The sequence below is a fragment of the Petromyzon marinus genome, chromosome 24, assembly GCF_048934315.1.
Source record: "Petromyzon marinus isolate PM22_M1 ecotype Great Lakes invasive population chromosome 24, UKy_Petmar_22M1.pri1.0, whole genome shotgun sequence".
Classification (NCBI taxonomy): Eukaryota; Metazoa; Chordata; class Hyperoartia; order Petromyzontiformes; family Petromyzontidae; genus Petromyzon; species Petromyzon marinus.
Window position 1 is genome coordinate 16,384,992 of NC_133690.1, and position 14,690 is coordinate 16,399,681.

The 14,690-nt window shown below is 49.4% G+C and overlaps 1 protein-coding gene across 6 annotated transcripts in view; it reads right to left on the reverse strand.

The window, feature by feature from the left end:
* Positions 1-224: 224 nt before the first annotated feature.
* The window catches only part of LOC116945621 (tetraspanin-4-like), a 212,436-nt gene continuing 197,970 nt past the window's right edge, over positions 225-14,690 (reverse strand). For all 6 annotated transcript variants that reach the window (XM_032960111.2, XM_076069456.1, XM_076069455.1 and 3 more), the window contains 4 exons: positions 10,307-10,408; positions 9,922-10,053; positions 6,532-6,615; positions 225-4,455 (listed from right to left, as the gene is read on the reverse strand). In XM_032960111.2, coding sequence (XP_032816002.1) covers positions 4,384-4,455; positions 6,532-6,615; positions 9,922-10,053; positions 10,307-10,408 — 390 coding nt within the window. In that variant the 3' untranslated portion in view covers positions 225-4,383. The remainder of the gene's footprint in view (positions 4,456-6,531; positions 6,616-9,921; positions 10,054-10,306; positions 10,409-14,690) is intronic.

Consider the following 14,690-nt stretch of genomic DNA (forward strand, 5'->3'; position numbering starts at 1 on the left):
AAAATTATCATGTATCCTTCTCCATCTTCACGATCCATATTTCAAGGCGTGAAAATAATGGATGTTTTTTTTTAATAACGTGAAGGATTATTGGACCAATTTTAAACAAAACTAATATGTGGGTTAGCATCCTAGCGGTTATTTTAGGTTACTTTTAATGCAATTCATGCAATTGTATAATTTCCGAAAGAAACTGAGAAAATATACTCACGCACAGCCACACGCAGAGGAGTGAGCTCTTTATTTTTCAACTTGCATGGTGTGCATAAAACATCAACAAAAAACAACACAGCACAGTTTGTGTCGTTCAATAAGGTACAGCACAACTACGTTAATGACACTTATTACAAAACAAAAAAACCCCAGAATAAAATAAAACCGTAAGGAACACGGAGAAAGAGTAGACAAGTTTGTTAAAGTCGACAGACTACAGCAGAGTGTGGAATGGTGACGGCGTAATGTGGGAAATTATAAGAACATATATTTTTTTGGCTGTTGCGCTTTGCATTTCTGAATTGCTAGCGACATCGGAACAAGTAAAGTGCTGATAAGTGTTGGATTGTTTTTTTTATAGCGACCAAAACCAAGGGAAAAAAAGTTAAACAATAACAAACTACAGTGATTTTGCTCGCACCTCGGATAACATGAAACAAATTCCGCCACGTTAGCCGGAGCGGGAGGAGAAATCAGCCCGTACGATTACAAAACTAGTATTTGCCGTATAAGCGTTTGCATACTACACTACCAAATTTTTTTTGTAAATGTATTTAAGTCTGCATTGAACGTCACAATAAAAATCGAAGTTCATTTTTATTGGCAATGTAACTGTGTAACGGATAACATTCCCACAAACCGGGCCACGTGCTCTTTGCACGCGATAACGCGTGCCTCGTTTTCCTTGTGGCGTGAGCCGCGGTGAGCAAATTGCGCGGCAAATTCCCGTCCTCGTCAATGCCGTTCGAGCTCCAGACAGATCTCCCCGTGTCCACGGGGGCGGGGGGGGGAGACTCGTACCGGAGTTAAAACTGAGCCAACGCGCCGCTCACTCGGTAAATTATTTTCCGATGGCTCGTCTCGCCCGCACGGTGGTCTGCAGAGAACAGCGTGGCAAGCTGGTTCCCAACATACCTCCGGGCGTGTTCTATTTTTGAAGGGCAAACAAAACCCTTCATCGTTCGCAAGAAAAGCCCCGAGGACGACCCTCCTGTATAAGGATCTTGAGACTCGAAATGTTTATTTTTAAACATTCTCCAGATTATAAAATCAAAATGTTCCACTGTATTCTAAAGTAAAAGTTGGCAGGTGTTTATGTGTGTGCGAGAGACAAGATTTGTAAAACTTTATTGACAACGGGCAGAGGAGTTGAGTGTGTCACACTTTCGGGAGCGTCAATGCCTCATTGATCCCACGAAACCTTGAATTTCCGAGTTCGAACCCAGCTTACGTAGTAAATGATGGGATGAAGAGTTATAAAGGAATTCAGGGGCAGTTGTGTCGGTCAGTAAATGCCACCTCTTTGCATAGTGACACTTCGTGGGAGTGAAAGGCATTATTTTACCACACCAGATGCCTGCCCGCTCGCCCAACCGCTCGCCCACCCACCCACCCACTCGGCCGCCCGCCCGCTAACAAACTTTGTAACGAGACCAAAATTCTCTGGACCCTCACCTCGCCCGAGAGCAACTGAAGACACCTTCCCTCAACCCCGAACAGAGATGCGGTCCACCTCAATACCAACTGGTGGGAAAGTCAACACTGGGTTCTCACCTTACGCAGCGCTGACGTAGAAACGTGGAATTTCCATCGCTCACTCAGGACTCGCACGTCCTCGACTTTTTTTTAACGGGGATCAGCGGGGTTCAAGCCACCGCGCTACGGCACCACGTCGGGAGCAAATACGGATATGTTACTTAAAGGGCTTCCATTGCCACGCACCGATCGACGCGACCGCCCGAAGCGAAACGTAGCGATCAATAATTATCCGTTACTGTAAATTAACAAAATTCTTTCGAAGCGAAAAAAAACCTTAAAAGTTCAACAACAAAAAAATCGCACCGCATTGCTACGTAGCTGTTCCCTGGATAATATGCCTAACACGAAAACCCTCCGCCTCAAGTGACTCCCGTAAATGCGTAACGCAGAATAAGAATAAGAAAAACCAAACACGCTGACGGCGTCCAACCGGTTCAGTCCATCCAAAGGCGTGATGAACGGGAAACAAAACGTGAGTAATAAAATATCATTTTTTTTCGTGACTGGAATCGTTTCAATCCGCGTGCGCGCGAGAGTAACACAACGGTGAGCCTCGCTCGGCGCTCGATTCGAATGCCCCGGGAGGACTTACCTCCCCCCTACCCAGCGCAGAGGCTGTTTTACCACGGCTACACTTTGCACCATGCGTTTAATTTGAACGCAATTTAGGCTTGATTGTTTTTGTATAAAAAAAAAATTAAGAGCAGCAAACGAGTTGGACGCTCGACAGTGAAAGCCATGAAAATGGCAAGCTCCAAAAACTCCACGATTGACGGAGCAAATGGATTCTCGCCAACATTTTTTTTTTGCAGTTACAAGTTTAAAAACGAAGGAGAAAAAACACACAGAAGGAAGGGGGGAAAAAATCAAGTTTCGTTAATATTCAACTTTAGCAGCGAAAAAATGGATTTGCACCACCCAATGAAGAGCGGAGGAGCCGTTACAGATGCACATGCCACCAACAGAGACCCCCAACCGCTAACACGACGCTGATAACTTTCACTCCGTGTCACGAAGCCATAACTCCACAGCATCACGGCCCATCCAAATGAGCGGCGTGAATTACTGTAAAGCATTTTTTTGAGCAAATTGGGAATTTAGTTTGTTGTACGTCCAGATCTTTTTTTTTTACATATATGTGTGTATATAACATTGCAATCCGGAGGATTTGAGCTGATAGGCGTAGGATTTATTTTGAATCCACAAAGTGCCACTTTGTTGGTGCCTCCGGTCACAGACGTGGCCCACAACTGAGATGGGAAAAGGGAGCAGTGGAGGGTTTTCTGAAAGTATCTCAACTCTGCGATAATGAACTGTCAAGCTCGATTGTAAATATGATTAGGAAAGATCTGAACAACAACAAAACTTGCAAGGAACTCTTATTTTTATACTTTTCTATTTGGCTCCCCGATGCATTTTATCTTGGGTAGTATCACGCGATAAGAGAACAGAGCTTCCCCTCTTAAATCACACCCAACATTCAGTTGCTGAAGAAGCTCCCAGCACGTGGGGCGAAAACGTCGGACATTGTGCCGAATGACGCGCGGTGCCATCCGGAAAGACGTCAGAGAGGCCACACGGCACGACAGCGGAAAACTTACGCGGTCGTATATACTTATTTATTATTTGTTTAGAAGAAAAAAAAATCCCGTTGCACTTACAGTACGGAAGATGATTTGAGAAAACGAAGTCCACACTCGAGATCATCATTCCGTAGGCGTGCCGTCCTCTCCACTTTGCAAGTCCTTATGCACGGCCAGGTAATGCATATTTTCCACGCACAGTTCTAAAATGAACGCTAAGTTACATGAATATCCCAGATATAATGTCACCCAGGGGTAATTAGCATTTGTAAAAAGGTAGGTTAGGTGGTGGTAAAAGTGCGGCCCTGCAATTGCTTGCTAACACCATTGCTGGTGGGTCTCCACTCGAGAGAGATTTAGAGAGCCCCACTAAGAGGGCATTTGGCCTACTCATCCATCATGGTCAGACGTGTTGGAAGAGTTGGGGAGTTACCCACGCTTTACTCCACCCACGTGTGAGTTACCGATTGACTCACTGTGATGTACCCATTTAAAAATAAACTGCCAGGAGTTCGAACCAAACCGTGGACCTCTGGATTGCAAGTCCAGTGTGTTGGCCCTTAGAGCACAGCACCAGTGTTCTCCAAAATTCATTTAGTCATTCTGCACAATTGTCAAAAACCAATACAACCCTTAATGCGCTTTAAACGTTGAGGAAATGAAGGATTGAACTTGCGTGGTGTTTTTATTTTTGTTTAAACGAATGAGACATCTTTGGCAAACATTTTTTCAAAGACGCGAAGTTTTTTTTGTTCCTGGTGAAAACACGCCCGTTACGCTTCACGTCATTTCCCATCGTCCTGTCGAGACGTGCCCGCAGACACGGCGCGTCGCTCCCGCTTCCTCCTCGTCGCGCTTTCACCTTCGACCCCTCGCACGCTCAGCTCGCACAACCCGACGTGGTCCTTAACGGCTCTCCCAAAATTAGCATTGGTAAAACAATAATAATGATGAATTAACACTTTAGCAACAACAACAAAATAAGTTGAAAAATAAGTGGTGATGATGACAATACACCTCTGCGCACCAAGTGACCGATTTCCCCATGCTAGACGTAGTGGTTCTTCTTTTGTCTGTAGAGCTGGCAGAACATCGACATGGAGAAGGCCATTCCCAGGATCTGGATTGGAAGACAAAAAACAGCGGTTACACCGGAATGCACAGCGCATCAAATGACCTCTTCGTCAACAAGCAACACCCATTTCCCGTTCGCTGGGCGCCGCTGGCTACGCACGCGCCCCGTAATCCAGCAGCACTACGGAGGCACTAAGGGTTGGTGAATCACATCGATGTTGCGCAAAACTCCCTTCCTGTGGGCGTCGAAGAGGTGCCCTGCCTTGCCAGGAGTATTAAAGTCATCTATCTACTTCTGTACGAGGATTAAAGTGTTGCCCGAAAACAACTTAATATTTGGAGGACTGCAGAGCTCGGGCAATTGCTGGTTAGCGGTGGCTCACTGCCTGGCTGCCTTGATGCTTATCTGCGGCTTCTCAGCGATTGTGAAAAGTAATTTGCATGAATGATGACGACGTTGCAGAAAAATAAACAAAACCTTATCTTTCACTAAACTTAGAGCCTCTGTGTCAATCCACTCGTGGATTAAGGCCTTCCCACGTCATGTCGATATTGGCGCTTGTTTGAGCGTACTTTTCCACCACTGATCAGTTCACCAACTGGTGGACCTCGAATTAGGCACTCCCATTTGCGAATTGATCAGTTGTCACAATTCGTCATCGCGGTTCCAGAATCGATGACATTCTCTAAAAAATTTTACCATCTCGTTTGTAATGTTTTAAAATGTGTTTATTACCTCGTGTGTATTTTTTCGCTCCACTAGCCTACAAGTAAAATGAGAATCAGAATATATATAATATACATCACATTATATATATAATATACGGGAGGAATCAATAGCATATTAGGGCAGAGCGGCAGCACTGTATGATAACAAAGACAAAGATCCCCCGTATAGACTTAATATTCTTGTGGGGCAAGTGCTGTTAGCGAGTAGCACCTATGAAGGCCAGAACGGTACACGAAGGGGGTGGGTGGCCAGCACCACGCCCGGCCGCCTTTGTCTCCCCAGTGGCGATGTTTATACATCGCGCCAGGTACTCAGTTGAGGCTGAGTCAACCTAGGAGAGGCCCAGGACCGGTTCAGATAATCGCCCCCCCCTCCACCCCCCCAGGGTAGGTGGCCGCTGATTACCTGTGTAGTGACATCGCTGGATGTCAACATGCTGGGTGTAGTGCCGGCCAGAGAGGGGCCCGGTGAGCGCTGAATGATCGCGCTGGATGGCACCACGCTTTGCGTGCAGTGCCGACCCTACAGGACCGGGTGTGTGGGTGCCGGCCGAAGGATGAGGTTGTGTGAGGCCATGGCACTCTGCTTGACCCGGGAGGACACGTGACCGGTAAAGTTGACAGAGGGGCCCCAAGAGGGGGCTAGGGGTGGTCACGTGATTGGGACCCAGATCCTTCCCGAGGATTCTGGAAGGTGGACGTGGCCAAGGGTGGAGCCGGCCACGCCACAGAGAATATCAGCCGGGTCCCGAGAGGGACCAGGGTTGTTGTTGCTCATCCTGAAGAAACCCTTCGTCTACGTTCTCCGTTCAACGAGTTTCCAACACGTGGACCTGGGCCAAAGCTGTTGGTCCCGGTCCATAGTAACAGTTACGTAGTGACTAGTGTAGTTAGCCTGGTGGTCACCACCTGCCTAGCTACACCAGTCACGTGGTAACTAGTGTAATTAGCCTGGTGGTCACCACCAGGCTAGCTACACCAGTCACGTGGTAACTAGTGTAGCTAGCCTGGTGGTCACCACCTGGCTAGCTACACCAGTCACGTGGTAACTAGTATAGTTAGCCTGGTGGTCACCACCTGGCTAGCTACACCAGTCACGTGGTAACTAGTGTAGTTAGCCTGGTGGTCACCACCTGGCTAGCTACACTAGTCACGTGGTAACTAGTGTAGTTATCCTGGTGGTCACCACCAGGCTAGCTACACCAGTCACGTGGTAACTAGTGTAGTTAGCCTGGTGGTCACCACCTAGTGTGGCTAGCCTGGTGGCCACCATCATGGGTTGTTATTCTGTTAAGGGGAAAGTTACCCCGTGTGTTGGAACTGAATAAATGTGTTGCCTCCAAGTCTACGTCTGCGACTCAATTGAACCCATTACACCTGTATGAGTGATTACCTGTATGAGTGAGATGCACAGGATGAAGACTCCCAACACCATCAAGTTCTCCTCAATCCACGCTTCCACCTTGTCGTAGCAGCCCTAGAGGGGACAGGCGGGACACGGGACGGCAATTTTGATCGTCACAACGCGGCGGTTCATTTGCGAAAGCAGAGAAATTGTTGACAACAACTTTTGAACGCATCCATTATGAACGTACTCAAAACAATTATATTTACAGCCCGTTGTCAATAAATTGCCACACTGAATATTGGAGGGTCCTGGCTATGCTGGGATATGTGTTGGTCAATTCCATCGATGGATGGTCGGCTTTATGTGCAAGGGAACCAGAGTGCCCGGAGAAAACCCACACCCAGATACGAGGGGGTGACACTCAAAGCTGCCCAAGCATCACCTGGTATACAGGAGGTTGTGAGTTTGATCGCAACCCTGACGCCTGTATATTTGGAGTTTGTGTGTCTCTCTCCCTGTGGTCGCGAGTCCTCCACATGTTGAATCAACATCACGTGTTTTAGAGTATTTGGCTGCAATACATTTACACGTGATCATAAGCCACTTCGTTCAGTTATCATTCGAGGCCAGGTCGCTTCTAAAAAAAGAGCTTAACAGCTCAGTGGACCTTACCTGGTAGATATAAAAAATAGTTTTCGGGTTTTCTGTTGTTGTGAATCACATGGTTACCAGGCTGAATCGTCTGATTGGCTTCTGAGATGTGCAAACCCGTCAACCCACACGATTTATTACCCCGTATTCTTGTACAGGGACATTGAGTTTTCAGGCCCATACGGCATACAGCCGTTTCAATGCGGGAAAACACACATGTTTGTCTATTTGTTTGGGTTTCTGCCTTGTGATGGGACTTTGTAGGATGAATGCTGAGATTTATAACGGCACAGGGATGACCAATGAGGTCTGATTTGGTCTGTAAATAAGGTTGGCACTGTTCAGGGCTTGACCTATGGATGTAACAGGATCGGGGTATTGAGGTCATGTTAACGTGCACATAGCCTGGCACAAGCGCCGTGGTGACGTCACCGCCACTTGGTGGCGAGTGGCGGTTGTTGTTGTGGGGGCCATTGCAAATCTCAGCCGGGCCAGACGATGGCGCACTCTCCACGCGTTAATCGCGGGTTTGTAGAACACACGCGGCTCTGTGTTTTTACACGGAACGTCATCAATCATTCCCAGAAGCACCTGCGCGTAAGGTGAGCTGGAGCTGTTCAGGGCTGGGCTCCTGAAAATATCCTCACCCCCCCCCTCCTACACAATAAAAAAATATACCAAGCCCTTCCCATCAACACCATTGCCAACATCATTACCACCATCATCAGCAAGTGCGGCAGCACTAGCCGCATCTTGAGTAATAACGAGGAAAAGGTGGCATTTTGCCTTTGGCCAAATCACCCAGAATGCGTCAAATCTCGTAAGCTAAGCAGAGGTTTCAGCCTGTAGAGGACTTAGATGGAGCGGCCGCTGTGCATGATGTGTGCTGCAGGCTGTGGTGCGGAGCGCTGGGCAGCTAAAACGCAGCGAGTTGGCACAGTAGGGGGGCACAGGCGGTGCATCCTGCCAGTCATCTCAGTCAGTCTGACCCGTGAGCTCCTGTCAGCGTGCCTTTGACACTTCAATTGGCCTCAAAGTGCACATGGCCTGGCACCGGCGTCGTGGCGAGTGATTGCCGCCACGGAACTAAGTAACGTGAACGAGCGTAAGGAGAGTGAGATCGTTTAATACGTGTCAACATTTCACACGGGAAAGACAGATGAAAGTAATAATGTTGTACTGTATTTGCTTTGAGACAAAATGAAAAAAGTTTAAGACAATGAATTCATGTCTATGGGAAGAAAATGAAATGCCTATGGGGAAATGGTTAAAGCTTAAGGAACTCGTGCCTCGGGGCTTGGCTATAACTCTTTATAAAATATTTTTTTATCAATGTATATTGAATAGAAGAAGGTAGGGTAAATACCATTGGAAAGATTCAGCCCTGAAAGTGCTTTCTCTGGCCACTGCTGATTACCACGGTTGGCTACATATGGTACGAAAGAAGTTTAACATACACACGTACAACATCCGGCAAGGAGCAAGCTCAGGACCGGTACCATCCCAAAGGTGTTTTGGCCTACTTGCCCACGCAGGCCAGACGTCTTGGCAGACGTGACGGCACTCACACTCCACCTCACCTCACTGCTACCTGCCGATCGACAAACTGCGGCGAGCTCATTTATGCCGCTGGGTCGACAAAGGCGTGGGAGGTCGAACCGGCGACCTCTGCATGAGGGTCGGCGGATCGCACAAATGTTGCAAAGTCCAGAGCGCTGACCGCAACACCGCAGCGGCAGCGTCCTCTCATTTGATGTGCAATGTGTTTCATCGCCTGTCTTGTTGTATTACCCCCAAATAATCGAGGGTCGACCATATCATAATCCACCGTGCTATTACGTACAGCATTGCTATTTTAACATCGGGATTTCGCAGCCAAAGTTAAGGACAATTCGTGGAAGATTTACGGGTGAGGGCCACGTAAACAATCTCGCCAAAATCTGTGTTTGCATAAGACCATCCCGCCCCCTCACCTCTTCACGCGGCCGAAGAGTAAAAAAAAAATTCGCCATGCGTGCAAAGCGTTTAACAAGCGCCAATTATTATTGTTGTGAGGTCGCTGGGTAAGCTCAGTGTAGAAATGTACGGCACACACGCGACCTTTTGCTCAAAGCTGCGCCAACCATCTTCAGGACAAGATCCAGGAGGTCAGAATAAAGTTAACTATTTAACAATGAATTTTGATCTAAAGCTTTCGTGACTGCAGGGATTCATATTCTTGGTTCTTTCGGTAAAGTCACGCAGGAGGGAAACAACAAAATAATAAAAATATAAAACAATAAAATTATCACGACGTTTCGACTGCAACACAAGCAATCACCATCAGGCGTGAAAACCACAGCAAGAAAACCTGAAAAACCTTTGTTGAAAACCACAACAAGAAAACCTCGCCGTGAGAATTTTGTTATTTTGTATTTTAGTTCTTTTGTTGTTTCCGTTCTGCGTGACTTTACCGAAAGAACCAAGAATATGTAACAATGTTTTTTTTATTTTAACCAAGTAAGGCCCGCTGAGCTATGTAGCTCTTTTTCAGAAGCGACCTGGCTATCACAAATGATAGCCTAATGAAGTGGCCTATTCTGTGGAAATGTATGGCATCCAAACGCGTGTTTCTAAATGTGGAGGGAAAACCCTGAAGTCTCGGAGAAAAATCCACGTGACCGCAGGGAGAACATGCAAATTCCAAATATACAGGCGTCGAGGTCGGGATCGAACCCACGACTTCCTGCATACCAGGCGAGGTAGTTAACATCTCCCCACCGCGGCACCCACAGCTCCGCTCACCGAGGGCCACCAGGTGTTGGGTTTGTCACGCCCGCAGTCCACGCTGTACTCCATGCAGCACGAGTCCGGCACGCGCTTGTCTCCAAACGCCAAGAACCAGTCGGTGTGGTTCACGACCCCACAGCAGTGGAACTGCAGCCACGATTCGGCAATTCACACACACACAGAGGTGGGGTCAATAGTTGGCAATTCACACACACAGAGGTGGGTTCAAGTGTCCCCAGATCACTCACAGCAGTGTGCTCAAGACGCTACGTGCAAGAGTGAGATCAACACGTGAAGTACATGACAACGGGGTCAGCACACACCAAGCACACGTCAAGGACACGCGATGCACACGTCAAGCGGACATGGAGGTGTGCGAGCGCGTCGCGCGGCCACGCACGTCGGTCTGCACGATGTTCCACGCGTTGGTGAGGCCCACGTTGCCCTCGCTGCCGTACAGGCGGAGGCCCTCCTTCAGGTCGTCCTTGGCGTGCCCGTCGATCTGCGAGCACGTGGGGGGGTGGGACGCAGGGAACGTCACGCCGCGGAAATCACAACGGCGGCGACAGCGGCGGCACCGTCGCACCGATACTCCGATCGCTACAAAGCTCTTGCAAGTCACCTCGCTCGATTCAGGAACAAGTGCAGGCGCTTATCTGTTCCGCTAAGCTATTGAAACGAGAAGCTATTTTTATTTTTACGAAGCTGCAATGAGCTATATGTGTAGCTCTTTTTCAGAAGCGACCTGGCCACAAACGATGGCTCGCCGAAGTGGCTTATCGAGTGGAAATTTATAGCAGCAAAATAATCTTTAAATGCAAGTTTCTAATCGTAGAGGGAAAAAAAACGGAGGACACGGAGAAACATCCACACAACGACTGGGTGAGACGTGCAAAATCTAAATATATAGCAGCAGCAGGCGTCAGGGTTGGGATGGAACCCACAACCTCCTGTATACCAGGCGAGGAAGTTAACATCTCCAAGCCACCGTGGTGCTGTTCTTCGCTGGCCACTGGACGTTTTGGGTCTCTCTGGGCACTGTGCTCAGCAGCTGTGTTGAGAAAAGAAATCCAATCCCCGATCGATTAAAAAAAAACCTGCGTTCAGATTATTTTGCTGCTATAAATGTCCACGCGATGGGCCACTTCGTTGAGCTATCGTTTGTGGCCAGGTCGCTTCTGAAAAAGAAGCTAACAGCTCAGTAGCCTTACCTGGTAAAATAAACTTAGTTTTTTTTTGTATATTTTTTTAACGATTTCTTTACTTTTCCGATACTTTGCATTCCTATCGTGTTGTTGTACTGGTTGTTATAACTCTATGACCTGCCCCTACTGGACGATCTGTGAAAATGAGCTTCATATCTCATCGGACTCCTCCAGTCTCAATACATATTCTGATCTTCAAGATCCTCCATGGACTTTCCGCTGCCTACCTCTTCCGCACCCATCTCACGCAACTCCCCTCCAAGCAGCCTCCTATCCCCTCGCATCTCACTCGACCCTCGCCTCCCCCCATGCACTCTCCTACCTCTCTCCCCTCTCATCACGCTCTACTTCACTTCATGCACTCTCCTACCTCACCCCTCTCCTTTCACTTCCTCGCACAAAATCCACGACCTCGTCGCTCTCATTTTGTATCACACGGAACACAAGATAATCATTCTCCAAAACGACGCGGGTGATTGTTGTGTTATCTCCATATATATAAAAGGCAAAGTTGTGATTATGTGTGTCTGTTCAAAATGTGTCGCGTACTTCCCGACATGCAACAAACTTGAAATTTGCCATGTGGGTACTTTCCAGACTGTACACCATGCAAACATTATAAAAATACACTTTTGTTTTTTTAGGGGGGGAGCTCTTTAATGCATTTCTTTTTTGCACGGCAAGTGAGCTGTGACGTCAAATCATGCACGTGACCCGCGCATGTGGAAGCGTAACGCATTGTAGTGTAGTGGTTAGCGCGCTGTGTATGTGTCTGTGTGTGTGTCTGTCTGTGTCTGTGTGTGTCTGTGTGTGTGTGGAAGCGTAACGCATTGTAGTGTAGTTCGATTCCCGCTCACGGCCACCACCGGTGACGATTACTTGAACCGGTCCTGGGCCTCCCCTAGGTCGACTAAGCCTCAAACGAGTAACTGTTGTGATGTGAACATTGCCACTGGGGAGACAAAGGCGTCCGGGTGTGGTGAATCCAAGTCCCGGGCGAAGCCGTGTAGTATACAGCTAGTGTATTATATAATGCTGCGTCGCACTCGTACCGATATCTTAAATAGAGTGTCCTTGCCTGTAACATCTGGCCGTCCACTAGCGCTGCTTCCAGAAAACCTGACTCTGCTGATGAGACACTGAACGTCGAAAACCGGACCAGAGGTTTGCTTGTATGAAAATCAACGCTGCTCAATGTATACACTCCAAAAAGGCTTTGTGGTTGACAGCAAATGTAAAAAAAAGGCTTACATTTTTTAATGCAGAGGTACAGATATATGGAGGACTTATATTGCCTGATTATTAATCTCTCTCGCTCCTCTATCAGCCTGTACGGGGACTCCTGAGCCAATGTCTTCCAGCAGTATTTGTTTACCAAGCCAGACAACGCTGCGTCTCTTATCTCTCGATGTATTTCTTCTGCGTCTTCCACCACCCCCCAAAAGTGTCCCCTAGCCGGAGACTCGCCGGCGTCTCGTAAGAGAAACAAAGCCGCTCATCACGCCCAACCAACTTCACCGAGGATGATAACAGCGGGCGGCGCCACGTGAGTTTCACATCGCGAGACTGGAATAAACATTCCGTGCGGAAGGCGCGGGGGGGGATAAATCTATTGAATATGTCACGGTTACAGAGGCACTTAGTTAACTGGCGTAATTCACGAGTTTAATCACCCCGCACAATGCTCAACGCTTTACGAGGTTAATTATCTCCATGCGTTTGCTGCTGCCAAGTCCAGGCAAAAACACTCAAGTCCCGACTTTGATGCGTTGAACATTCCCCGAGCCGGCATTAGCAGTGGGGGGGGGGGGGGTATGGGGGGGTGGGTGCGCAACCGATTCATCGCCTCAAATCAAATGTCTCACAAGAACGCGAGGCGATATGTGCCGGAGACGCACGTGCGCGCGACCTCATCACAAGGCGCTGTGCAGAAACTGCGCGCAGCAAATTGACTCGTGGCAGAGAAGTGCGGTCAGCAGCCACGGCTGGCGGAGCAGAAGAAGAGGCCCTGGAGCCAGGGCTTGGAGCCAGGGGCTGCCGGGGATACGTCGAGACGGCCTTTGCGCTGACGAGGATGTCCCGAACACCCAACGTACTTCATACAAATTGTTGTTGTTGTTGCGCTTGTTATGCAGACACACGCGCGCACGCAGAAGCGAGTGATAAGACGAAGCAAAAACTTGACCTGGGCAGATCGAGCGCAAAGGCAGAACAAACAACCGTGGGCTGCACAAGGCGTCCAGAATGCCGGCGGCTCCGACCACGACAATCCATCTCCCAGCGTGCACCCAGCGGCCTTCGTGCTCTACCCCCCCCCCACCTTACCCGCAACCACCCCCCCACCACCACGACGGCCATGCCTCAGTTTATTTAAAACTAAGACGAGATTCCGTCCGCCTCCTTTGTGCAGCGATGATTAACGGGCAGCCTTGGTTCGACTTAACCCCGCGTTATCCACGAGCCTAATCCATCCTGCAGGCGAGCGGCTCGGCTCGACAGGTGCTGCTGCTGCTGCTGCTGCCTCTGTCCCCATCGGACACCTATACAGACGGCAGCTGCCTGGAGCAACGGGAGGGGGGAGCGGGGGGGGGGGTCGTGGCCGGGACTTAATAAGGCAAAGTCTCGACCGGCTTTTGACATTCGGCGTCTCATCGGCAGCGTCAGGCTTGCTCGCATCGACATCGCTGGTCAATTGCCCGATGTTTAGACGTGGGTCCGGTGGTAGGCTGAGCCGGTCAGAATGAGAAAGTTGCGAGTTCAACTCCTGGCTGAAGGGAATTACTTGGCCCATCATCAGTCCGGGGTCGTTTAAATTATCCTTACTCTGTGGGGAAGTCAACAGCGGCTGTCCCTGTGGATACACCCGCGTCCCGACGCCCCCCTCCCCGCCATATAAATGTGGAATTTCCACCACTTGGCTCAAGGCTGTGTCAACTGGAGATTAGCACCTGTCTCAATGTTCGAGGCGAGGAGAAACGGGGAGGGTAGCGTAGTGAGCCTGGGAGGCGGTGTAGCGGTGCAGTCCAGCGGCCGCGGAAGCGATTTCCTCCTAAAGTTGTTCCTTTGATTACTTTGCGAGCGAAGTGGCCGAGACAGGGCTGAGCATGGCGGGGGGGGGGAGTTGGATAACGGCAGGGGAAGGTGGCGGAGGAAGAGTAATGGGCGGCGGTGGCTGGAGAGCGAAGCCAGTAGGGGCTTGGGGCGGGCAAAGCGAGCGCTGGGTGGAAAATTCAATCAGGTAAAGAGGGCCTTGGTTTGCCGGTAATGAGGAAGGAGCAGAAAATCCTCTTACCGGCGGGGGGCAGCGGGGGGGGGGGCAACCTCAACTTAAACAGCCGCCGCCTCTCACCTCCGCGACACAACTGGAGATTAAACGCGGCTCAGGAGGTTGCCGCTTTTGGCCGCCCCGCCGTGCCGGCCAGGCCGTCGGTTTCCGAATTAGAACTTAAAAGGGCCGCTGCAATTTTAATGATGTTGCGAGCCAGCTATCACAGCGGGGGCGGAACGACCGCGCCGGTCGTCGCAGGTTGCGTCCAGCTGCGCGGTTTTCTAATCTGGGGTCCACCCCTCGTCCTCCCA